This window comes from Liolophura sinensis, chromosome 7, assembly GCF_032854445.1.
Source record: "Liolophura sinensis isolate JHLJ2023 chromosome 7, CUHK_Ljap_v2, whole genome shotgun sequence".
Taxonomy (NCBI): Eukaryota; Metazoa; Mollusca; class Polyplacophora; order Chitonida; family Chitonidae; genus Liolophura; species Liolophura sinensis.
In genome coordinates this window covers 572,018-598,081 of record NC_088301.1, presented here as the reverse complement: position 1 = coordinate 598,081, position 26,064 = coordinate 572,018, and the positions used below count along the sequence as shown (strand labels likewise).

The window sequence follows — 26,064 nt, the reverse complement described above, 5'->3', positions numbered from 1 at the left end:
CATCATATATCTGGATGAATTCGTGTCCCACAACAATCCTAAAGCTCCAGACACATTTAAAGCTATGTACAGCTGACATATCAGGAGGCGATTCTAACACACAGCATTGTTACAAGGGCTATTCGGACCCTGAACAAGGCTTAATCCATCAGCCAAGTTGTTCCTCTGCAGTTTAAATATAATGTAATATGTAATACTGTTAAACAGGAAAGCTTTCACCTAAATACATACATGCTGGCTTTACTACATGTATTTGGTATATAAATGCATTACACTGAGCACAATGAGTAGCCAGTTTAACAAAGCACATATATTAATTATCATGCGGGCCAAGTGACTACCATGGTAACCTAATGATTGCAGTATTATCTGTTCATGTAAATATGTTTTACACAGTTTGTAAAACTGCCTCCTGTCCATTACTATCCACAAAAATGGTACAGTTGCTGGTTGATCTTGGCAAGTTTATTAGACCCAGGCTCAATTTTCCTCTATGATCAGCAGCATCAAGTCAACAAACTCATGTATATAAGACTTCAAAAAGGAAGATTTAAAAAAAAGTTGAGATTCAGAATATGCGAACACATAAAATTTTGATATACATCTGAAACACTGTCCCAAGTTGATTTCTTGGGATGGGTAGTTATCTATGACTTTGACATCAGCTTCATATATCATATTTCTCTTAAATTTTTCTGTAAAGGACGTCATCAAGGTTACCGATGAACAAAGCTTTGTGAAAGTGATGTGAGGAGTTCAGCCCTCGGTATACTGTAAACTTAATGTGAATGGTAACAAACCCAGGGCTCTCCAGTGTGGGCTCAGTAAACAGAAAGACAGAGGACAGTATAACATCCTCGCAGCATCCGCGATAGGGCCATGGCCACTAGTCCGCTCCATGGTTTGACAGCTTTGCACGCAAATGCTAAAGTTGAATGTGATCTTAGAACTTCAACTTAGTTTGTATTACCAGGTATAAAAAAATTCTGTTTCTGGTATGTTCTGATTTTGGGTCTAAACATTCTCATGTGAAGAAAACCTGTGTTTTCCTGCTACTAATATTCTCACTACAAAGCACCTGAAATACTACCAATGTCACAGTAAAACCCTAATCATTCAACTGGACAACTGGTGATGTGTGACCAACCTGAATGGGGACAGATATCGCTTGTCTCATGCAGGATTACATGCTACATACTACATGTACCACATGCTGACTACAATGATCTAATCGTATCAGTGATTAATGATTTCTCCTCTGTCTCACAATTCCCAACCAAGCCTCCCATCCCACCCCTCCCACTGTTTGGTTTCCTCACCTACTCAAGGCATTTTCACTGGCCTGAAGATTCTACATGTCAAAATTAACGTCAAATCTAAATTTTTTCCCATTTTAAGGTTATTTGTCTATTAATCATATAGTTTATTCTTAGTTTAGTTTCTAAGCTCTCCGACTTATATATCTAAAGTTAATCATACATAATGCCAAATGACTGTCACTGGGCAACTCTTTGAGAGCAAGCACGATTCAATAGAGTGCTCAATTCTATTTTGTCTCACTTACAGAAATTGCAACGAAGAAATTATTCTGATAAAACTGGCTTTAACTGAGTTGTCCCCACTACCAGCAGCTCTTTTCAAATTCTGATTTTTAAGAAACCTAGTCATAATAGTCATAATATAACTCTGACAACATTTCATAAAGATCAATAACTTTCCATCATACAGTTTCTTTCCTTTTTTTGTCTTGCCCATCACTATAACATGTTAATTACCACTCTGTTAAAAGGCAGTGTGAGCATGTAATTAAAGTAAAAAAAAAGTAGTTTAATCTAGTTTATAGATTTATAATATATATAATTTATGAATTTGTCCTAATTAATACAGGTAAAGGCTATGTAAATAAAAAACCTAAATATTAAAATCTTAAGAGTTCAATGACTGTAAATCTATAAATATAAACAGTACACAGTGGAAAACACAAAATCAAATGGAAAATGCTATGGTACACCAACAAACACATAGATATATATAGGACTAGATAATATATACATGAAGAAATTTCAACATACCCTTATCCAAACATACATAACTCAGTTAACGAATCAGTACTAACAAGCTTCATAATAATAACAACTGCTAAGTAAACATAACACCAGCCCAAGAAAGGGCGCTGAAAAGCTAACAGAAACACTGTGAAAACCGATACAGTGACAGTGCTAATTGTTTCCAGTTATCAACATATTATTATGTCAAAGCTAATTAGTTAGGCCTGACTAAACACATTGTGAAACTTTAACCTCGGACAAACAAGAGTAATTGAGATATTTAAATGTTACATAAAAACACTTAGCAGCAGGTAACAACTGAGAGTTGACCACAGTACATAGCTGCACGTCATGTGCTAAATGGGTTACTTAATGGCACTGAAAAAAAATAGGTCAACTTGTACGGCATTGACCTGACAAGTCCTGTAGCAATATTGAGTGTAGTAATCGGCACACAGACTCATTTCAGACGGCTCTGGGGCGTGCAAAGTTGGTGCTGCAACTGGTGAAAAGGTCAGTGTAGTTTTAGGAGCCAGGCAGGGCAACATTAGGTCAATGGTCACTTCGACCTAGCTCTTAATGTACAAGTCTTCTTTTGGAAGTGCTTACCTCGGTCTCCACAGCCTCGTCGTAACTTGGCGGAAGGGACGGTCCGTACACTGGCAACTGAATTGTCACCGAGCTCGGCTGATAATGAACGTCTTTCATTTCCACGTCCAATTCGTCCACAGTATCATACGATGAACTTGGGTGCTCGTTTGTCAAAATAGCCACGGCTTCATTTAAATCGTTCTTTCCCAAGCGGAGAGCTTTACGCACATCTTCCACGCTGGGGAATCCCATCGCCAAAAGTGTTTTCACGTGGTCCTCGTCTATTTCCATTTCAAAATGAAATACTTCATCAATTTGGTAAATTAGTCAATCATTAATTTGGGCTGTTATGACGGCGTTCCTGGAATCATATCGTCAAATCACTACAGACCCACCCAGGACACCTTCCCATCGCCGCCATGATGCTCCCCGTGTTTCTCTTTTCCAACAGGAGATTGCTTAACCAAGGGACGTCACTCTCCAGCAAGTTGAAGACCGTGCAACATATAATCTTGTGAATGGAAAAGACGTATGTAGCCACCACTCATTTTATTTATGTATTTATTTTATTGATACTAATACTTAAGCTTAACTCAAGAATAATAACTAGATATGCGCATGTTTCTTGGCCTACAGGGCGTTTTCTTAAGGGGTTGACTTTATTCAACTTCATACCAATACCCAGAGCGTGAGAGGCAACAAAAAAGATAGGCCTAGGCCTATATGGATGTACATATTTCTGACGTATTAATATATTTATCTGATTGTTGCTTACAGGCCATAAAGGAGAAAGAACCGAGAAAATCCGCTTACACGAATCAAATAACAGTCTTTTGTTATTTGCTACTGGTCATTGACAAGTTCTCAAATGTGATAAGAGAGAATTTTAGTAGCAAAGTTCACAGTCAAACACATTTCATCCTCCATGTCAGTTCATTCTAGGTGGACCCACAGAAAACATTTTCAATACCGAACTATGTCAGGTCAGGTGGGTGTGTAGTGGATCCAGCGATATACAGACTGGACGTAATGCAGTATGTAGCCATTCAGTGAAACAAACTGGACGTAGGCCTAATGGTGTGAAGCGGATAAAGCGGTATAGGCCTACAAATAGGACGTAATGCAGTATGCAGCCATCCAGTGAAACAAACTGGACGTAGGCCTGATGGTGTGTAGCGGATCCAGCGGTATACAAACAGGACGTAATGCAGTATGCGGCCATCCAGTGAAACAAACTGGACGTAGGCCTAATGGTGTGTAGCGGATCCAGCGGTATACAAACAGGACGTAATGCTGTATGTAGCCATCCAGTGAAACAAACTGGACGTAGGCCTAATGGTGCGTATCGGATCCAGCGGTATACAAAGTGGACGTAATGTTTTACGTAGCCAATCCAGTGAAACAAACTGGACGTAGGCCTAATGGTGTGTAGCGGATCCAGCGGTATACAAAGTGGACGTAATGCTGTATGTAGCCGATCCAGTGAAACAAACTGGACGTAGGCCTAATGGTGAGTATCGGATCCAGCGATATACAGACTGGACGTAATGCAGTATATAGCCATCCAGTGAAACAAACTGGACGTACTCGTGTGTAGCCTATCTAGCATCTAGCGGTACACAAACAGGATGTAATACTGCGCAGCCGATGCAGGGGTGGGGGGGGGGGGGAGGGGACGGGGAAGTAATGATGTGTAGCCAGTACAGCGGTATATTTATTATACCCACTTCTGTCTATCCGTAGAAACTGATCAGAGCCCGGATCAAACAACGGCACCACATCAGATACTGACAGGTACTGACGTCAACCGCAGCCAGTCCTGGCGGCGGTGGGTGGATTCAAGATTATGATCTCATAATTATAAAGGAAACTTTGGTGATGACATGGAACCATTTAGTGAAAGCCATGGTTAATTGAATGGAAGATGAACAGAAGAAAAGAATAAACGCGTCATGAATTTGTACATATACATTAGCATAAATATCCTATTTAATTTTAACGCTGACATGTACATGTAGGCCTACATGGCTTTTGCATGAAATACAAAATCTGGTTTGTGAAGTATTGGAAAGCAGTTTCAGCATACAAGAACACCAGAATTCACACACCGGTATATGGATGTGAGGATTCGGTACAGGCCTAAGCTACATCTAAAAATCACACGTGGTTACACGTGTATTGTATTGTATTGTATTGTATTTATTTATTTGATTGGTGTTTTACGCCGTACTCAAGAATATTTCACTTATAGGCCGGCGGCCAGCATTAAGGTGACCGGAAACCGTGCAGAGCCCGGGGGAAAACCCACGACCATCCGCAGGTTGCTGGGGAGACCTTCCCACGTACGGCGTGTATTGTATACAGCTGTATACACAAAGTATGCACCCAGCGTTCACCAGCATACAAACACTGTCCTGGAACCATGCTGTAATAACCTTATCATCTAATTACCTGCTTTCCAAGTAAAACGAGAAGGATATTGAAAATCTAATAAAAGAACAATGTAGGCCTATTGTATGCTTGGAGTTCTACACTGAAAAACCTATCTGTTAATTTTAACAGAAAGTGTGTTGTCTGAGTGATGTTAGAATGTTATACTGCGTCCTTCAACATAACATACTGATTATATAGTCTAACAGAATCTTTATGTTGAATTAATAGAACATGTGTGTTATATTTAACAGAATACATTCGCTCATGCAGACAACAGACTTTTTGTTAAATTAAGAGATTAAGTTTTTGAGTGTACGTCGTATATACTTGACAATTTTCATTTATATGATGACGAGGAATCGCGAGGAGTGTGTACAAATGGTGTGTGTTTTTGTTCCTCGAGTTTGTTTTTCGAGTCCATGCCACCAAAGTGCTGCCGCCCTCTAAAATATCCTGCCGGAGAAGACTAGCGTAGGTGTACAACATCGCTGTACAACTGTATTATTCCATAAGATTTAAAGCCCACGAATGGGATCTTTCATGTACTGAGTAATGCTGGAATGTATTCTGCTATTGCAGCAAATTATTGTGTTAAATATAACACATATGCTGTATTAATTCAACATATAAAGATTCCAGTAGACTAACAAGATATTATATTGAATATAACACAGTATTATGTTATAATAACAGAATATATTGTAGCATCACTCAGATAACAGCCAAATTCTTCTCAGCTTATCAACAAAATAAATAGCAAAAAATTCATCAGTACCTAACCACTCGTTTGGTGACGCCATTTTGCCATTTTAAAGCTATTGGAGTGAGGTCACAAAACCTAGGCGCTCCCCCGTACCACAAGTATTGAACAATGTGACAATGAGAAAATGCAAACAACAACGCGTAATACTCGACCAAAGAGTATCAGCTCTGTTCCGTGTCCAGAGGGCCTATGATTCTTTTAGTTGGCGCTCGGTCAGGGCGATATTTGTGACAAAAGCGTCGTGTTTTAGCGGTCCTCGTCCTGCGTGGGATTTTACCGAACATAGCAGGACCTTCTGATTGATAACAGACTCTTTTATTCAGATTTTGGGAAGATATTTTCGTAATTAATCTAACTTTGCTAAGGAAAAATAACGCACAGTCACAACATTTTTCTTCAAACAATGACTCGCGAGATGGTTTTCTGGCCAGCTGATCCCGAGAAGTTACTGCAGCATCCTGTCCAACATGTACGCATTGTGAAATGGGCAGCCCTTCTCATTTCCCTGTTCGTACATGTGTTGTCAAAATGCTTCAGTTTAACACTTATACTAACCGCAAAATCCAATTTATTGCATCGAAATCTGTCTATACACTTGTAACAAACCACACTGACAATCGACAGCTAATAGCTTTTTTTGACGCGACAGCCAATTATCACGTGACGCTTTCAGCGCTAGTGATTGGCCCAGTTTAAAAGGGCTTCTACAACATGGCTACTCGGAGTGAATTGTCCGTCAGTGCTATATCCCCAATGCTGAACGTTATCTTCTCGGCATTCAAAACTTTATACAATTTTTTACATAGTTTTCTGTGATAACTATGTCCTATATCAGTTTTTTATGTTTATATAGCGACAGACTTTATGTTCACTTTAACATGAACAGATTAATGTTTTAAGTGTACCTGTTTGAATATTTTAGAAAGTGACGGAGATTGAAATGTTAAAACATAATCTCCATTTAACGCATTAATACGTGTTTTACATGAAGTATATCAATTCATCTTATTCTGGAAAAACTAAAATGAACCCCACAATTTATACTAAGGCTGACAGCACAAGCATAGATGACTTCAGTTGTGCGAATTAGAAAACAAATGTTAACATGACCGTATTTGATTCATAAGTGTATTAAACAGAAAAATAGTTGCATACACTGCATGTCCATAATAGCTATAAATGTCATCGAACATTGATTTCTCCCTGTCATTTGTACATAGGCCTACATATAGACACAGATTCAGCCATGGTAAACATAAGGGCCATAAACATATAGGCCTATGTGTATACGAGGCCTACACATGCACTTAGTTAGCAAAATATTTAATATACATGTAAATGCAACATCCCATGCACTATTCAGACCGTGTATATAGGCCTATAACCGTAGGAGTACACTCATATATATTCCTCCAAGCATGCGAAACGTGCTATTGCTCATTTAACAGTCCCACACACAATATCCAGGTTGACTGGAAACTGCTATATATTCCCTAATTGTGGGTAGCTTATACTGCGGTATTTAGATCAGTCAGTGCATTGTGTATGGCTACGATACAGATGTTTACAAGTAGCACAAGTACGCATACATACAATGTCTACCAGGCAAACGCTAGCTTACGTCAACCTATTGTTAGAACACGAAAATATGCTCAAATTGAAAATCTAAAACAAAATGTAACAAAAAGAGGCAGCTTTCTCTTTCTGAGATTTAATAGAAAGCAACTTCACTATCATTGAATTTTACGTCCACAGACCCTGCCGGCCTAACCCATGCTTGACTGTTGATCGCAGCCATCCAGAGGGAATCAAGGCAATCGGCTTGACTTTGATTATTGAATAGTGTTAACCGTATAGCATTTCGTCCAGACACGTGTTCACGGTCTACATAGATTTTATAAAATACAAAAATTTGTTTTAGGTCTGACCTCACCACTAAACATTAAGTACCTCTTAAAATATCATTTATAGCCTGATATACATGTATAAATACAGTTCTTTATCAGTTTAATATCATAATAAAGTTTGTCGTTCTGAGGAGATAACTGAGAACGAGTCCTGAGTGCTGACACGGATTCTCTCCCCTGTTCTGTCGCAGCACGCAAATCTCCTGCCGAACACGAGACAGTTGAACAGGCCCTGGAGGGGGTTGAGAAACGCCTAGTGGAAAAACAATACAAAACTGGTACAGATATATCCGATTACAAAGGTAAATATCTGAGTAATTATATTTATTTAATAGCTGTTTAACGTCACAGTCAAGAATTTCCGAGTAAACTATGTAGTAAATAAAAATTCATTCCCGTTAACTGTGTCCAGTACAGGCCAAATTAACTGAGCACCTCATATAACGTGTTTGTCTCTTAATACAAAATTACTTCATTACAAATATTGACTTCCACAGGCCGTGAATTTGTGTGCGAAAACGATGATGAGATAGCGGACAGACCTAATGTTCCGATGTTTCTGAAATCGTATTTATGTGGATTTCTTACATAGGCCAAATTTTGAAGCAAATTAATACATAGTGAATTATAAAGTTTGATATAAGGATTTTATTTTACCATTGACTCGAAAACAAATTGCCAGTTAATACACTGAAACGTTATCATACAAAGTACCATGCACTGAGAGACATCAAGGTAGACGCTCGGAGGTAACCATTTAGTCAAATGACCTACCTCTATAACCCAAAGCGGGAAGAATACGTTGAAGGTGGACGTGCTTGAGTATATACAGTCAATGTTCAGAGAGATCTGTAACGCGCTGTCGATCTGATTAGGAACCCAGCTATCAAAATAAAACAAACCTTGCTTTCAGATTTATTTATTTTTGTTTACCGACAACATTGTTAGCCCTGTAACATATTTCATCGCGAAGCTGTAAGGTGCGCCCTCACAGTTTACAGTTAACTGAACTACATATATGTAAAGCTTCGTAAATACAATAATCACTATAGCAAAACCTTTAAAAAATATAATTCAGTTAATGTTGTGTGTACTGGAAACTAATCGCAGTGATTTATATATATTTATATATCGATATTTGGGAATATTTGTGAATGAAAAAAAAAAAAGAATAGTTAATCATACCATAATGTGAATAGAAATACTATAGTGATGAACTTCTGTCTGAGTTTAGTCAGCGACTTCCGTTCTGTATCTGTGAACGTGACCGAATAGCTCACCATACGTTTCTTGGCTGCAATGACAGAACACATACTTCTTTAAATGACACGGAAAGTTTAAATATATACGTAAGGTTTTAGCCAGTAGGGTGTTAGAAAAGTTTCTATGTTGTAGCATTGTGAATTTCAGTCACCCATTTACCATATGCTACAAACATGTATGTAACCCAGGCGCCTCTCACCAAGGCGGTCGCTGTGAGTTCAAGTTCAGTCCATGCTGACTTCCTCTCTGACCGTACGCGGAACGGTCTGTCAACAACCTGTAACTTATCGTGAGTTTCCCCGGGCGCTGCCCGGTTTCTCCCCACCATAAAGCTGGCCGCCGTCGTATAATTGAAATATTCTTGAGTACGGCGTAAAACATCAATCAAATAAATAAATAAATACATGTATATATGCACAACACTTAACACACCTAAAAGAACAACAGTGACATAAGAATGGAAACAAAAGCCATTGGAGCGTGCAGAGAATAAGTAAACTTTTCAAAACAATGGCGACTCTGGTCCAGGCGGAATAGACCAACGGCCTATTGGAATGCATGGGTAATAGACCTGTCCGGACTGTGTATCAAGAACACGCCACTGACCAATCATAAGCAGTACTGCTGCAAATAGGTCAATGGGATGTCCCACACATTGGTTATGAATGAATGAATGAATGAATGATTATGGCTTAACGCCACATGGGCAATATTTCAGCCATATCGTGGCGAGCATTGGTTATGAAGGTTCAGTCATTCTGTGACAGCTGCTTTCACCGGGAATAGAATCAAAAGCAACCTTGCCACGAGAAGGGATTGTGGTACATCGGATGTGTTGAATCTATCTGCACGTTGTCCCGAATTCTCGAATTCTTTTAGGCGGAAAGGTATCTCATCATGCTTTTCATGAAGACCGATTGATGAAGAATGATTTGTAGCTTTGTAATACATTTTTGTCGCTAGAATGGTTCGTACCTTGGCGGTGAGTACTCCAGAGGAATACAGGATTGAGTATCAAAACGACCAGCATAGGCATGTAAGCAAAGAAGTACCGGATAATCAAGCGAGGTCCGTCTGCGCAACTGCCAAAAACAAAGAAACGAAAAACATGTTTTCTTACATTTGGTTAAGATTTCTTTTACCGAATTCACCCTGTAGCCAAGAAATCATAAAAGAAGCACTTTTTGAGGTACAAGACTTAATGATAGAAACAATCCTTACCATAATGTTGCACATTTACAAGCCTGTCAGTTAAAGGATATTTCCTATACTGTGTTGTGAAAATCAGCATTTTTAGCCAAGTCAGTTTAAAAAGTGATGGACGTAGAATGATTCAGCAAGATTGCTAGTTCAAAGTACCCAACTCACCTACAAGGTGGCATTTATTTATTTATTTATTTATTTGATGTTTAAGAATTTTCTTTTTATATGACAGCGTCCTGGTTATACCTCAGCCCCTTTGGCGTCCATCTGACAAACCGCTTGATCTACACTCCTAACCGAAATGCTAGATTGCAACACGCCACCTACCGTAGACGGCTACACCCGTCTTCTATATAGACTATCCCACAGCATGTTAAAATGTGTAAGTTTGTGAGGGTTACCTGTAAGGTGGAGTGAGGCCGATGGATACAGAGAGTTGGGATCCTATTGCCATCACACCCGCCAACACCCAGCTGATACTGTGATAGGCTTTACTGGAACTGGGAACACACAAGATATAAATAGATCTTACATCCAGCTAATCAGTCATTACCATAGTTTTCATGGTGTGTTCTTTTGGATGAAGTACATGTATGCCGTTAGCCACCAGCGAGGTGTGTTCCGCTCGTAACATTTGCTCACAACATATGAGACGATGCACCACTGTATGCTGGAGAAACGTCGAGGCGGCATCTACTGGTCACCAAAACCTCCACATACACGTCAAACTCACTGGCTTTAAGCCATGGTCATTGATTCAACCTTTAGCCCCTGAGACACTTTTGTTGGCGGGGTCCTACAGAGGCCAATGGAAAGGTGAGGCCTTCACCTTGAGCTCCTCCAGCTCTCACTGTATTAAGTTAACCGTGGGACCCACCACGGTTGTTCAGTCGTTCAGTTTTGCTGAAGGTAAGGCGACTGTTAATATTAGTTGTTTATTAGTAGTTTAATGTTTAATATATATGTACATTTATGTATTTATACGTTCAGCTTTGTCTCGGGAACTTTGCGCTTAGTCTGCGGTGAAGCTTATGCCATACTGCTATACAGTATGCCCGATATAAACCACCGCTCTTCCCCAGCTACGTGAGCAACCCCCTGACTGAAGGCAGCAGCCGACCCCGTTGGTTAAGGGTGGGAACAATGATCTTTTGGTGAAGCGAGAGCCCCATACCTGAAGAAAACTTATTCTTATAAACTAAACTAAAGTCACCTGTTCCACATGACCATACAACTCTCGAGAAACACGTTGAAACAACACAAAACAACAGATGCTGGAAATGTAATATATTGAAAACAACAATATGTTAGGTCATCCACGTCCAAAGTAAGGAAATGTACATCAGCCCATACAGCCATCACATGTGCCCAACTGGGGTTGGGGTAAAAAAAAAATCGACATTTCAGTTTGATAACCAATCGGGTGAGTTGTTCAGTTGGATAAAGTCGCCTCATCAGTACCTTGTCCCTTGCTTCTACGCATGCAAAAATTCTCCGATGCATAGAAAAAGTCAGTCGTCTGATGATGTTACGTGGGATACATGCCATTCTTCGTCAAGAGCCTGTGCTCGTTGTCTTACGCGGTGACCCAGGGCGTCCCAGAGGTGCTCTATATGAGACATGTCTGGGGAACGTGCAGGCCATGGTAAGACGTTGGCGTCAAGGAAGTTCTGCACGACTTGAGCTTTATGGACTGCTGGCGTTGTCATGCTTGTAGACACCACGTGGATTCTGGCGAGGGAAGGGCAGAAGAATCGGACGTAAAATGTCATCCACGTAACACAGAGCTGTTCCCAGCCATGATGACCAGTGGTGTCCGTTTCTGTCCACAAATCGCTCCCCACACCATCACTCTCCCACCACTATACGGTACCACCTCCTGAACGCAAACTGAATTCCATCAGCTCTGAACAGACAGAAGCGGCTTTCATCTGTGGAGACGACCCGTTGCCAATCACGTCGCAGCCAACGTCGTAAAATTAGTGCGCACCTCAACCTCTGACGACGATTTTGGGCCGTCAATAACTGCCCTCTGAATGGTCGATAAGCCCGGATTCCGTGATCCCAGAATCTCCTTGACTCTGCTGACTGAACAGATGATCTAATGCATTCAGCGATGATGACGTCACAGTCAGGAAGCAATTTCGCAGATGCTTTCGAAGGTACCGGTTTTCCCTGGGCGTGGTTACCCTGGGTCTGCCTGTTCTTGGCCTGTCTGAGGTCCGTCCTGTCTGCCTGTAACGCTGCATCAGATTTGTAACGGTTACACGAGGGCAACCAAAAGTTCTTGCAATGTTAGCATGAGTGGCTCTCATAGCCACCGTACCCAGGGCCCTCTCGCGTTGTTCAAGAGTCAGTCGTGGCATCACTACCGTGTTTCGTAAACACCGTGCAAGTTTGACATACTGACTTTAACGTTTCATACACTTTTTGACCTTGCGGTTTCGGCCCGTCCACTAGTCACATGGTTTTAGAACTTTTCTCTCTCTGTTGCAACGAATTGGTATGGGCTTACATGTAGCCTTCCCCATATAGGAATATTCTTGGACCGAATTTGCTGAAAATGTTTGTTAAGTTTTAATTTATAAGTGGTAAAGTTTCTTTTGGCCATCAATTTATAAAGCGAGAGCTGGATTTGAACACGCCACTTCACTGGCTATACAACGGTTCATAATGAACAAGCCAGATTCTAGTCTATAATGTCTAAGTATCTATGATATGCAGATCATATAGAATATAGATGTAAATGTGTGGATGCGTAATACAAGTGAATATATCTACATGTGGAAGCCGATGTAAATGCGTGGATGCGTAATACAAGTGAATATATCTACATGTGGAAGCCGATGTAAATGTGTTGATGCGTAATACAAGTGAATATATCTACATATGAAAGCCGATGTAAATTTGTAAATGCGTAGTACAAGTGAATATATCTACATGTGGAAGACGATGTAAATGTGTGAATGCGTAGTACAAGTGAATATATCTACATGTGGAAGCCGATGTAAATGTGTGAATGCGTAGTACAAGTGAATGTACCTACATGTGGAAGGCGATGTAAATGTTTAAATGCGTAGTACAAGTGAATATACCTACATGTGGAAGACGATGTAAATGTGTCGATGCACAGTACATGTGCATATGTGAAAGCCGATGTAAATGTGTAAATGCGTAGTACAAGTGGATATACCTACACGTGGAATGCGTAGTACAAGTGAATATATACCTACATGTGGAAGCCGACAAGCTGAGAGTATGTGTCAACGGAATAGAGGAATGTCCAGATGACGGAGGCCCCAAAGCTGAATTGTGTGAAAGCCTGAATATAAAACAAATGACAAGTTTCAAGGTTAATACGAATAAAGGTGGGAGCCGCTCCGGTAGCCTAATTGTCAGAGCGTCCGCCTCGAAGCCGGGAGACCCGGGATCAAACCCGTGCGGGTCGGGTCATCTCAAAGAAATGGTACATGTTGCCGCCTGGCTTGGCGCTCAGCACTGAGAGGTTAGAGCAAGTCAACAGGATTGGTTGGCCAGGTGAATAAAGTGACTGGGTGGGATGCCATGTCTGGTGTCTTCGGCATGCTACTTCAATGGCGGCAGGACTGGGATAAGAGACGCAGTATAAGTACACACCCCTTATGACTCCTCGTCGTCTTATTACTGACAAATTGTTAAGTGCAACGTTAAACCCTAAACATACATGCATACATACATATCAACGTGACATTCCCCCATATACATATGACGCATGCCATTTACTGACTGAGCTATCTCTTTAATAAGTGAGTATAAGGGTTTTCAGCAACAATCAAATAATCAACCCCTTAACCCTCGCCACACCCCCCACCCACTCCCATAACCCCGGGGGTAACAAACGGCATGCATACTTTATATGATTGCGACAGCGACCTTCCGCTTTGTCTAGGAATATTGGTAAAATCTGTGCAGCCTTTCCCCCTCGGCCTTTCTTTATTTAGAATTCACTAGTTCCTTAAGGATAGATGCATGAGTTAAAATGCCATTTGTAATGCGTGATTTAGAACAAAACTTTTGTGGAAGTAAGCCCATGAACTCCTGACTACATCGATGCTAGAAGAGCAGCATCAAGCAGATCAAAGACTAATGATTTCATACGTAGAACAAGAGAACAATATCGGAGAATGGCATGGGTGATACTGTTCATGTAGGTGCTTACCTCGACGATGCTACCCCAGATGAACACGTTCTTCTCCCCGTGGGGTATGGCCTGGTTGTCACACTTATTGTTGGAATAGATCTCGTACCAGGACGTGTTGGTGATGTTCACCCATACACTACTAACATGAGGGGCTTTAGTCAACAACATCGCCATGGAACGGATTATCACACCTGCAATGTGAAGCGGTACTGATCAACTAACTGACGATCACAACTGCAATGTGAAACGGTACTGATCAACTAACTGACGATCACAACTGCAACGTGAAGCGGTATTGATCAACTAACTGACTATCACAACTGCAATGTGAAGCGGTACTGATCAACTAACTGACCATCACAACTGCAACGTGAAACGGTACTGATCAACTAACTGACTATCACAACTGCAATGTGAAGCGGTATTGATCAACTAACTGACTATCACACCTGCAATGTGAAATGGTACTAATCAACTAACTGACTATCACAACTGCAATGTGAAACGGTACTGATCAACTAACTGACTATCACAACTGCAATGTGAAGCGGTACTGATCAACTAAGTGACTATCACAACTGCAATGTGAAATGGTACTGATCAACTAACTGACTATCACAACTGCAATGTGAAGCGGTATTGATCAACTAACTGACTATCACAACTGCAATGTGAAACGGTACTGATCAACTAACTGACTATCACAACTGCAATGTGAAATGGTACTGATCAACTAACTGACTATCACAACTGCAATGTGAAGCGGTACTGATCAACTAACTGACTATCACAACTGCAACGTGAAACGGTACTGATCAACTAACTGACTATCACAACTGCAATGTGAAACGGTACTGATCAACTAACTGACTATCACAACTGCAACGTGAACCGGTACTGATCAACTAACTGACTATCACAACTGCAATGTGAAATGGTACTGATCAACTAACTGACTATCACAACTGCAATGTGAAATGGTACTAATCAACTAACTGACTATCACAACTGCAAAGTGAAACGGTACTGATCAACTAACTGACTATCACAACTGCAATGTGAAATGGTACTGATCAACTAACTGACTATCACAACTGCAATGTGAAGCGGTACTGATCAACTAACTGACTATCACAACTGCAACGTGAAACGGTACTAATCAACTAACTGACTATCACAACTGCAATGTGAAGCGGTACTGATCAACTAACTGACTATTACAACTGCAATGTGAAGCGGTACTGATCAACTAACTGACTATCACAACTGCAATGTGAAACGGTACTGATCAACTAACTGACTATCACAACTGCAATGTGAAACGGTACTGATCAACTAACTGACTATCACAACTGCAATGTGAAACGGTACTGATCAACTAACTGACTATCACAACTGCAATGTGAAGCGGTCCTGATCAACTAACTGACTATCACAACTGCAATGTGAAGCAGTACTGATCAACTAAGTGACTATCACAACTGCAATGTGAAATGGTACTGATCAGCTAATTGGTTATCACACCGGCAACGTGAAAAGGTACTGAACAACTAACTGACTATCACAACTGCAACGTGAACCGGTACTGATCAACTAACTGACTATCACAACTGCAATATGAAACGGTACTGATCAACTAACTGACTATCACAACTGCAATGTGAAACGGTACTGATCAACTAACTGACTATCACAACTGCAATGTGAAGCAGTACTGATCAACTAACTGACTATCACAACTGCAACGTGAAACGGTCCTGATCAACTAACTGACTATCACAACTGCAATGTGAAACGGTACTGATCAACTAACTGACTATCACAACTGCAACGTGAAACGGTACTGATCAACTAACTGACTATCACAACTGCAGTGTGAAGCGGTACTGATTAACTAACTGACTATCACAACTGCAACGTGAAATGGTACTGATCAACTAACTGACTATCACAACTGCAATGTGAAATGGTACTGATCAGCTAATTGGTTATCACACCGGCAACGTAAAATGGTACTGATCAACTACCTGACTATCACACCTGAAAGATAGAAAGGTGAAACGGTACTGACCAGCTAAGTGATTGTCACACTTGCAACGTGAATCGGCAGTGATCAACTAATTGTAACACGTAGCGGCACTGATCAGCTAATTGGTTATCACACCTGCAACGTGAAGCGGTAATGATCAACTAATTGATTATCACAGATTAAACATAAAAATGTGAAACCGTACTGATCAGCTAATTGGTTATCACACCTGCAACGTGAAGCGGTAATGATCAACTAATTGATTATCACAAATTAAACGTAAAAATGTGAAACCGTACTCATCAGCTTATTGATTATCACACCTGAAACACGAAGCGGTACTGATCAACTAACTGATTATCACCCCTGTAAAACGTAGTGGCACTGATCAGATAATTAGTTATCAAAGCTACAACGTGAAGTGGCACTGATCAATTAATTGATTATCACACCTGCAGCGTGAAGCGATACTGATCAACTAACAGATTATCACACCTGTAACATGTAGCGGCACTGATCAGCTAACTGATTATCACACCTGCAACGTGAAGCGGTACTGATCAACCAATTGACTATCACACCTGCTTCGTGAAACCGGATTGATGAACTGACTGATTATCACGCCTGAGTTGCATCTCTTATTGAAACAAATTACCTCTATTGAAGTAATTGTTTCAATAAGCGTTACACTTACAATAATTTCATTTGACGCTACCATAATTATTTGAATAAGCATTGCAATGCCAACCCTTATTGAAATAATATTTCACTAGAGGTTACATTTGCCACGCGTACTGTTTACTGGTACTTAATTTCAATAAGACTTTCAACGCACCTGCATCGTGAATCGGGATTGATTAGCTCATTAATTTATTATTATCTTTCTTTTGATTTATTGCGCTGTGACAAACAATTGTGTAAACATACATAATGTAAAACGGCACAAGAGACATCACTCTTCCTGACACATACTAGCAGACTCAGTCCCTCGGTATCCTTGGTAACGGTGTGCCAGACAGAGGTGATTATACCCTGCTTTTCTCAGGTGATATCAGAAGTGAAGAGACTTTACCATTGACTTTAGCAAGGCTAGTGAGTTAGCTCAGTTAAAGAGCTTTCGTAAATCATAAAAGTCATGACAGAAATTAACTCGCTGTAGCATGGTAACAGCTCTGCGCTCCATTTCATACAATCCATAGGATTCTACGCGAGAGCACATTGTTTGTTGCAATAACGGCAAAACTAAGATAATAGTTTAAATGCCTTCTATTCCGCTTCTATGAAGGAGCCAAGGGGCTCTAGAGCCGCCCCCTCGACGGAAGAACACTAGCTGACATCACGCATCAAGCCAAATGACTGGGTGCAAGAACATTTGCATTCAAATGGTAAAAGGCCTCAGCATGATGCCTTTATGAACAGTTGCAATCAAAGCGCGACTGAGATACTTGTTTAGTTGTTATTTGACCTGGAACTCATTCACGGATTACGAATTTGAGCGGCAACGTTGCGAAACGGCGTTCATGTCGTCTCATCACTTTGAAACATCGTACCATACACGGTCCCAACCCCACTCTATGGGCACGTCATCCATATTGTGCGGACGACCTGACTGGGCTTTCATCGATATGTGTACTGAAATATAGCCCGGTAGTTATATTGTGCTATTCTGCGCATTCTGAATAAACGCGACCTCTCCAATGTAAAATAACTTTGTTACACATGGATAAAGCTGTATTGGTATTGCAACGTACCTTTGGAAAAGGATTGGCAAAAAAATAACACAAAACAAAACAAAATTCGAAACCTGATATAGGCCCGATTTCTCAAGTCTCAAAACTTGTTTGATAAGCAAATGTAACACGTACGCTGAATAAACGATAGAGATGATATCAGTTTACAGGTGTGCGCAGCGATTTTCGTGGGTATATATGTTGAACACAGAATGTAGGTAGGTTTTAATGAAAATGTTTAAATTAAAAACAAAGAGAGGTTAAAACGTTTCATCCCAGACTTGTGTCTGTGTAAGGCCAAAATTATGGCCTCGTAGATAAATGTATGTACAATATTATAGTCAGAGGCCAAAAACACGATAATATTGAATGAATTCAGACAGTAAAACCTGCCGCGTCAGTGTCATGGGGCTATATACCAGGTAGATTGTCCTAGGTCACGGACATGTGGCCCTGCCGGTAACAGGCCGCAGACAGACGTGCTGGATCACGCCTCGGTAAATGATTGCATATATACAACACTAATGCCTCAAAGCCTAAAAGCCCTGTAGTCGAGGCTATGAGCTGCACATCACATTATTGTAATTCTTCAACCTTACCGCTTGTGTGTAGGGTGTTTATTCAAGCGTGTTCTGAAGGCATTATTCTGTGCTGACTGATAAAATTGTTTTTTTTTTTCAGGCCCTGAAATTGGCCAATCCAACCAATGTAGTTTTGTCAAATTAAAAATGTGCGTAAATTGCACTAGAAGTTGCTCTTTTATATGCGAAAAGCTTGAGGAGTTAAGGGTACATCAGAGTTTATCTAGCGTGTATGTACAAGGGCAAATACACAAATATATAAAAAGTAGATGTATTTGAAAAGGATATTAATTTATTCATAAAATACTAAGTAGATATTTTATGTAATGTGTTTATGAGTTTAAATTTAGAACATTAAAGATGATCTCCAGACATCCGACAAGGGTGAGGAAGTGGTGGAAGCCGTGTTAAACAGTACAGTGTTAAATCCATATACCATCATGGCGGCTGCAGTCATCTGGGTCTGGGACAAACAGGTCCTGCACATGCGCCTGAATAGTAACAAGCTTATGAGGTATAAATGGACACAATTTTGTTTTGGTTTTAAATCTTGGGACAACAGATTTTTGTAGTTCACAGTTCTTACCCAGACAAGACATGAGGTTTGATGCGGCCAAATAGAAAATGATCTCCGGGTTTGTAGTTGGCCGACTGGACCGCCGCCTTGGCCACTCTGTCATCTTTTGTTTCCAGGCGAACAGTTGATAGCAGGAGCCAAACATGCCCAAAAAGCCTGAACACAGGCTGATCACACAATACAAAAGACGGTAGTTTATTTGCTCTGTGTGTGGTAGAGCTGTCTCCGGGATACAGAAGAACGAGGCGTCATGTAAGGACGCCATCTTTGAATGAAGTAACCACTCTTTTCCTTTTTTTTCACAAAAAGTGTTCACCTCAATGCCTTTTCACCGTTTATACAGAAGCTGTAAGCACAAGGAGGCCTCCGCCTGTCATAAAAGTAATCTTTAACTGTCCACGAATTATTTCTTATCCCACACAAAATAATTATCTCAGAATGAACGCACAACAAGGGAGAGCATAAATCCAAGAAATCAACATCATATATGCACGCCTGACACTCCAGCCAAAGGAAGCCCGGCGACTTTTACACCAGAGAGAAGACTGTGTGAAGAGGAACCTATCGCTCCAGGTGCCTTGTGAAGAGACATCACATACAAATATCGCAAAGCTTTCCGCGAGAGAGGCTTTCTTTTCAATAATAGAGGCGGCTTCTTCCTGTCTGACGAGAAGATCAACATATACCTGAACACATCTGCAATATAAATATGTACCAGTAAGGTTGTTCCTGAAATACATCAACAAGGTTTCTCCTTAAATGATCCAGGAAGTTTTCTCATGAAATGCCAAATCAAGATTCCCCTTTGATCTTTCAGGAAGATTTCTGATCAAAAAAATATTCAGTCAGGGGATTTCCCTTTGAAAAGTTGATTTCTCACCAAGATAAAAATTGCAGAACCTGGCCTTCTGTGGTCTCACTCAACATGGAGGTAAATGTTTACTAGTTTCTGACCTCAGTCCAGGTCTAGTACAGGTGTGTGTTCGACACCTTGCAGGCCTTAAAGATGGTACTCGTATGTCCTCTCCTGTATATAATATATATATATACTCGGGAACACCAGATCAGACATAAACACCATTGAGAATACTGATGCTTATGTCTGACCCACTTCGTTGGTAGAATTCCTTCTGGATATACCTATATAATCTGTAAACAGTCAGCTTACGTACGTGAGACCTGTATACGGGCCAGCAGGTGTGAGGTGTCACCTGTTCATCAGCCTGACTTTTTAAAGTCAAAGATACTAGATATACCTATATGTCTGTCTACCACACACGTCCATGACCTTTGGCCTTGTCACATATCTACATGTATCTTATATCACGCGCGGTCATGTTCACGAATGCCATCAGACATGGCAGTGCAGTGACGTGTGTACTACCATGAACCATCGTGTAGCTGACTATAACAAGATGACTTCCAAGACCTACTCACTAACTGAAGAAATAGAGCTGTAAACTGATGCCGTTTGGTCCCGCGAGAGCTTGTAGACCTGCTGCAGTTATATCACCTCTTTTTAGGATAAATGTGTCGTTCACACTGTACGTATGGTGCACTAAATCGCGATACGTTGGTATTTAAAAAAATCAATGATTTAGAATTATTCTCGAATTATCCAAAATATAGTGAAAAAACATGAATGCCCGATTAAGAGCAACATTTTAACTCCGAAACTTCCTGTCTGCCCATTTGGGCAGTGAAATCTACACGGCATTCATCAAACAAGTCGACCGGTGCCGGTACCACAGTTGGTAGAGCGTCCGCTTCGGGAGCGGTAGATCCAAGGTCAATCCTGGTTGGAGTCACGCCTGAGACCTTAAAAGAGGAACTTATTACTTCCTCGCTTGGCGTTCAGAGTGAAGGGGATAGTGCAACGATTGGTTGACCCGTATTGGTATAATGGCTCGGACGGGACGGCTTACTTGTCTTCGGTAAGTCGTCTCAGCGAAGTAACACTAGATAAAAGAGCGGCGGAAATCCGTCCTGCAATAAGGAGGCACATTACATGCACTCTAAGGATTCCTTCGTCGTCATATGACTGAAAAACTGTTAAGTACGACCTTAGCATTCACTCAAGCATTCACTCACTCACTCAAACAAATCTGCACGGCATTTTGTCAACAAAATTTGTGCAATAGTTTGAAGTGAATTTTGCTCACTATTTAAGCATTTACACGAATAGTTAGAATAAAATCCTATAACAAAGGAAATTTACAAGAGGCCGCCTTTCACCGGTTACGTATGACCATTTGACAGCTATCATTCTGTCGTCGCTGCTCTGGTTTTACTCTCTATGCCGTGCTTCTTATATTGTATTCCTGCATATACCAGGATTCTGTTGCTGGACTAAGCTTCCCAGAGACCTGGTCACTTTGCACTGATTTCATGTATGCCTGGAGTTTTACGTCGTGCTTAACACTCTTTCAATCGTATGACGAGGAGTCATTAGGTGTGTATATACATACTGTGTCTTCTGGTGGCACGGCGAGCCCTTGCCCCCATTGTGCTTCCGCCAGACACAACACCTCACCCAGTCACATTATAGTCACACCGGGCCAACCAGTCTTGTTTACTTGTTTTGACCTCTCATTGCTGAAGATCAAGCGCAACAGGTACTATTTTTCACGTCTTTGGCTTTAATCCCAATTCGTAATGACCCAGGAGCCTCTCACCAATGTGGGTTCGAGTCCAGCTCATGCTGGCTTCCTCTCCGGCCGTAAGTGGGAAGGTTTGTCAGCAACCTGCGGATGGTCGTGGGTTTCCCCCGGGCTGTGCCCGGTTTCCTCCCACCATAATGCTGGCCGCCGTCGTATAAGTGAAATATTCTTGAGTACGGCGTAAAACACCAATAAAATAAATAGATAAATTAATCCCAATTCTCCTGACCTTGAGGCAGACGATCTAGCCGTTAGGCCACCGAAGAGGTTCTTGAGGCAGACGATCTAGCCGTTAGGCCACCGAAGAGGTTCTTGAGGCAGACGATCTAGCCGTTAGGCCACCGAAGAGGTTCTTGAGGCAGACGATCTAGCCGTTAGGCCACCGAAGAGGTTCTTGAGGCAGACGATCTAGCCGTTAGGCCACCGAAGAGGTTCTTGAGGCAGACGATCTAGCCGTTAGGCCACCGAAGAGGTTCTTGAGGCAGACGATCTAGCCGTTAGGCCACCGAAGAGGTTCATCATTATTCTGGTTATATCACAATGGAATCATTACTCTGGCCATATCACAATGGAATCACTATTCTGGTCATATCACAGTGGAATCATTATTCTGGTCATATCACAATGGAATCATTATTCTGGTCATATCACAGTGGAATCATTATTCTGGTCATATCACAGTGGAATCATTATTCTGGTCATATCACAGTGGAATTTTTATTCTGGTCATATCACAGTGGAATTTTTATTCTGGTCATATCACAGTGGAATTTTTATTCTGGTCATATCACAGTTGAATCGTTATTCTGGCCATATCACAATGGAATTTTTATTCTGGTCATATCACAGTGGAATTTTTATTCTGGTCATATCACAGTGGAATTTTTCTTCTGGTCATATCACAGTTGAATCGTTATTCTGGTCATATCACAGTGGAATCATTATTCTGGTCATATCACAGTGGAATCATTATTCTGGTCATATCACAGTGGAATCATTTTTCTGGTCATATCACAGTGGAATTTTTATTCTGGTCATATCACAGTGGAATTTTTATTCTGGTCATACCGCAGTGGAATTTTTATTCTGGTCATATCACAGTGGAATCGTTATTCTGGTCATATCACAGTGGAATTTTTATTCTGGTTATATCACAATGGAATCATTACTCTGGCCATATCACAATGGAATTTTTATTCTAGTCATATCACAGTGGAATTTTTATTCTGGTCATATCACAGTGGAATTTTTATTCTGGTCATATCACAGTTGAATCGTTATTCTGGCCATATCACAATGGAATCATTATTCTGGTCATATCACAGTGGAATCATTATTCTGGTCATATTACAGTGGAATCATTATTCTCGTCATATCACAGTGGAATTTTTATTCTGGTCATATCACAGTGGAATCGTTATTCTGGTCATATCACAGTGGAATTTTTATTCTGGTCATATCACAATGGAATCATTACTCTGGTCATATCACAGTGGAATCATTATTCTGGTCATATCACAATGGAATCATTATTCTGGTTATATCACAGTGGAATCATTATTCTGGTCATATCACAATGGAATCATTATTCTGGTCATATCACAGTGGAATCATTATTCTGGTCATATTACCGTGGAATCATTATTCTGGTTATATCACAATGGAATCATTACTCTGGTCATATCACAGTGGAATCATTATTCTGGTCATATTACAGTGGAATCATTATTCTGGTCATATCACAATGGAATCATTATTCTGGTCATATCACAGTGGAATCATTATTCTGGTCATATCACAGTGGAATCATTATTCTGGTCATATCACAATGGAATCATTACTCTGGTCATATCACAGTGGAATATTTATTCTGGTCATATCACAGTGGAATTTTTATTCTGGTCATATCACAGTTGAATCGTTATTCTGGTCATATTGCAGTGGCATTTTTATTCTGGTTATATTACAGTGGAATTTTTATTCTGGTAATATTACAATGGAATCATTATTCTGGTCATATCACAGTGGAATTTTTATTCTGGTCATATCACAGTTGAATCGTTATTCTGGCCATATCACAGTGGAATTTTTATTCTGGTCATATCACAGTGGAATTTTTATTCTGGTCATATCACAGTTGAATCGTTATTCTGGTCATACCCCAGCCACCACGAATTCAGCCACTACAAAGCACGCCGTTAGCAAGCCAGCCGCTAGGACGCCAGACACTACCCAACCCGGTACAACACCAACCTCTATGTTGTACTATCACCCAAGCCGTTAAGTCAGCCACGAGGAAAAACACCCGTTACTACCTGACGCCCGCCTCTACCCAAGCCGCTACGACGCCAGCCGCTACTATCCAAACCGCTGCGAAGCATGCAGCTACTACCCAAGCTGCTACGCAAGCATGTCGCAGCTACCCGTTGCGGCAACGACACCAGCCACTGCTAAGCATGTCGCTAATGCTCAAGCCGCTACGACAACAGCTACTACGAAAGACGCCGTTACTACCAAAACCGGTAGTACGCCAGACATTACCCTAGCCCCCAGCCACTAGTACCCAAACCGCTAGTACGCCAGACACTATCTTAGCCCCCAGCTGCTACTACCCAAACCGCTAGTAGGCCAGACATTACCCTAGCCCCCTGTCGTTATTACCCAAATCGCTACTACGCCAGACATTACCATAGCCCCAACCGTTACTACCCAAAGCACTACCACACCATACACTACCCTAGCCCCCAGCCACTACTACCCAAACCGTTAGTACGCCAGACATTACCCTAGCCCCTAGCCCCTAGCCATTACTACCCAAACTACCACACTACCACACCATACACTACCCTAGCCCCCAGCCACTACTACCCAAACCGTTAGTACGCCAGACACTACCCTAGCCCCCTGCCGCTACTACCCAAACAGCTACGAATCATGCGGCTGCTACTCAGGCTGCTAAATATGCTCCTATTACCTAAGCCGCTCCGACGCCAGCCACTACGAGAATGCTGCCGATACCACGCCTGATACGAAGAAGCCTGCCGCTGATCGAACGTTCAAACAACTGGGCCACACAATACACTTACAGACGAGCTGTACCACTTCGAGACTTCGCGAGGAGATACTGTATCATGGGATATTAAAACTGGCAACCCCATTGTAAAGTACGCAAGATAAAAATAATGTTCACACACTGAATGACATTTATAGATGCTAACCGTACATTGACTGATAGGTGGCTGATACCAGTACATGTGGTACACGTCGTCCTAAATATGACCCCCTATTAATTTTCCATAAGCGACAATGTTAACGTCTAGCGCTGTAGCTCAGTCCCAAACATTCCGTGGCCAATAAGCTTTGGCGTATACCTGGCCCAGCCTGTGAGAAAGAGGCCATAAAAATCTTGACATAGGTTGACCGTAAAATATGTGGACCTTTCCATGCCGGCAGCTGGGAGGCGTACCTAGCAACGCCAAGGGGACGTCACTCGCACCCTCATCACTACCTCACACCTTGTCTCATCTCCCCCAGAATTTCAAAATTTCATCAATTAAGCTCATATCTCCTCAAAGTTTAGACAGTTTCCAGCATTTTAATGCCAAGCATACACCTGTACACCAAAAATGGCCGCCTGGGAGCAAAAAAAGACTTTATACCCTAAAATACACAGAACTACATTAACGGAAGTTGTAATTGGGGTCTGTGTCCATGTAAAGCAATAACTATATATACACAGTATGACAAAGATACATTCTGGGCACTGGCACCTTTTATTGTTTACGTTTAGCACCCTGTTGTTTTCTGTACTCCGAGAATAACAATTCTACAAAATAGTGTTTGATATCAACCGTTGTTTGCACCGTAAACACAACATGATGAAGTTTTTGTTTGGGTGCAAATCTTCACAATACTCTTCTAAATATTCTGTTTTGGAGAAATTATAAAGAACACAACGTAAATTGCATTTTAAGGTAGATTTGTACATTTCTACCCTGGATTCTGTAAAGTTGACGGTAAAATTGTAAATTTATCAACAACATACACGCCTTAAAGCATTATTTGCCACTAATCATTAGCCTGCAAAAAATTAAAGGAA

At 41.0% G+C, this 26,064-nt stretch overlaps 2 protein-coding genes across 3 annotated transcripts in view; both read right to left on the bottom strand.

The window, feature by feature from the left end:
* Positions 1 to 3,062, bottom strand: part of LOC135471934 (ubiquitin carboxyl-terminal hydrolase 24-like) — a 78,172-nt gene extending 75,110 nt beyond the window's left edge. For both annotated transcript variants that reach the window (XM_064751376.1, XM_064751377.1), the window contains exon 1: positions 2,658 to 3,062. In XM_064751376.1, coding sequence (XP_064607446.1) covers positions 2,658 to 2,930 — 273 coding nt within the window. In that variant the 5' untranslated portion in view covers positions 2,931 to 3,062. The remainder of the gene's footprint in view (positions 1 to 2,657) is intronic.
* Positions 3,063 to 6,058: 2,996 nt separating this feature from the next.
* Positions 6,059 to 20,457, bottom strand: LOC135471592 (G-protein coupled receptor 143-like). The gene is made up of 8 exons (XM_064750880.1): positions 19,315 to 20,457; positions 14,407 to 14,579; positions 13,442 to 13,530; positions 10,610 to 10,708; positions 9,981 to 10,087; positions 8,928 to 9,036; positions 8,517 to 8,625; positions 6,059 to 7,995 (listed from the first exon to the last, which is right to left on the bottom strand). The coding sequence occupies exons 1-8, from the start codon at positions 19,568 to 19,570 to the stop codon at positions 7,849 to 7,851; spliced, it is 1,089 nt and encodes a 362-aa protein (XP_064606950.1). The 5' UTR covers positions 19,571 to 20,457; the 3' UTR covers positions 6,059 to 7,848.
* Positions 20,458 to 26,064: the final 5,607 nt, after the last annotated feature.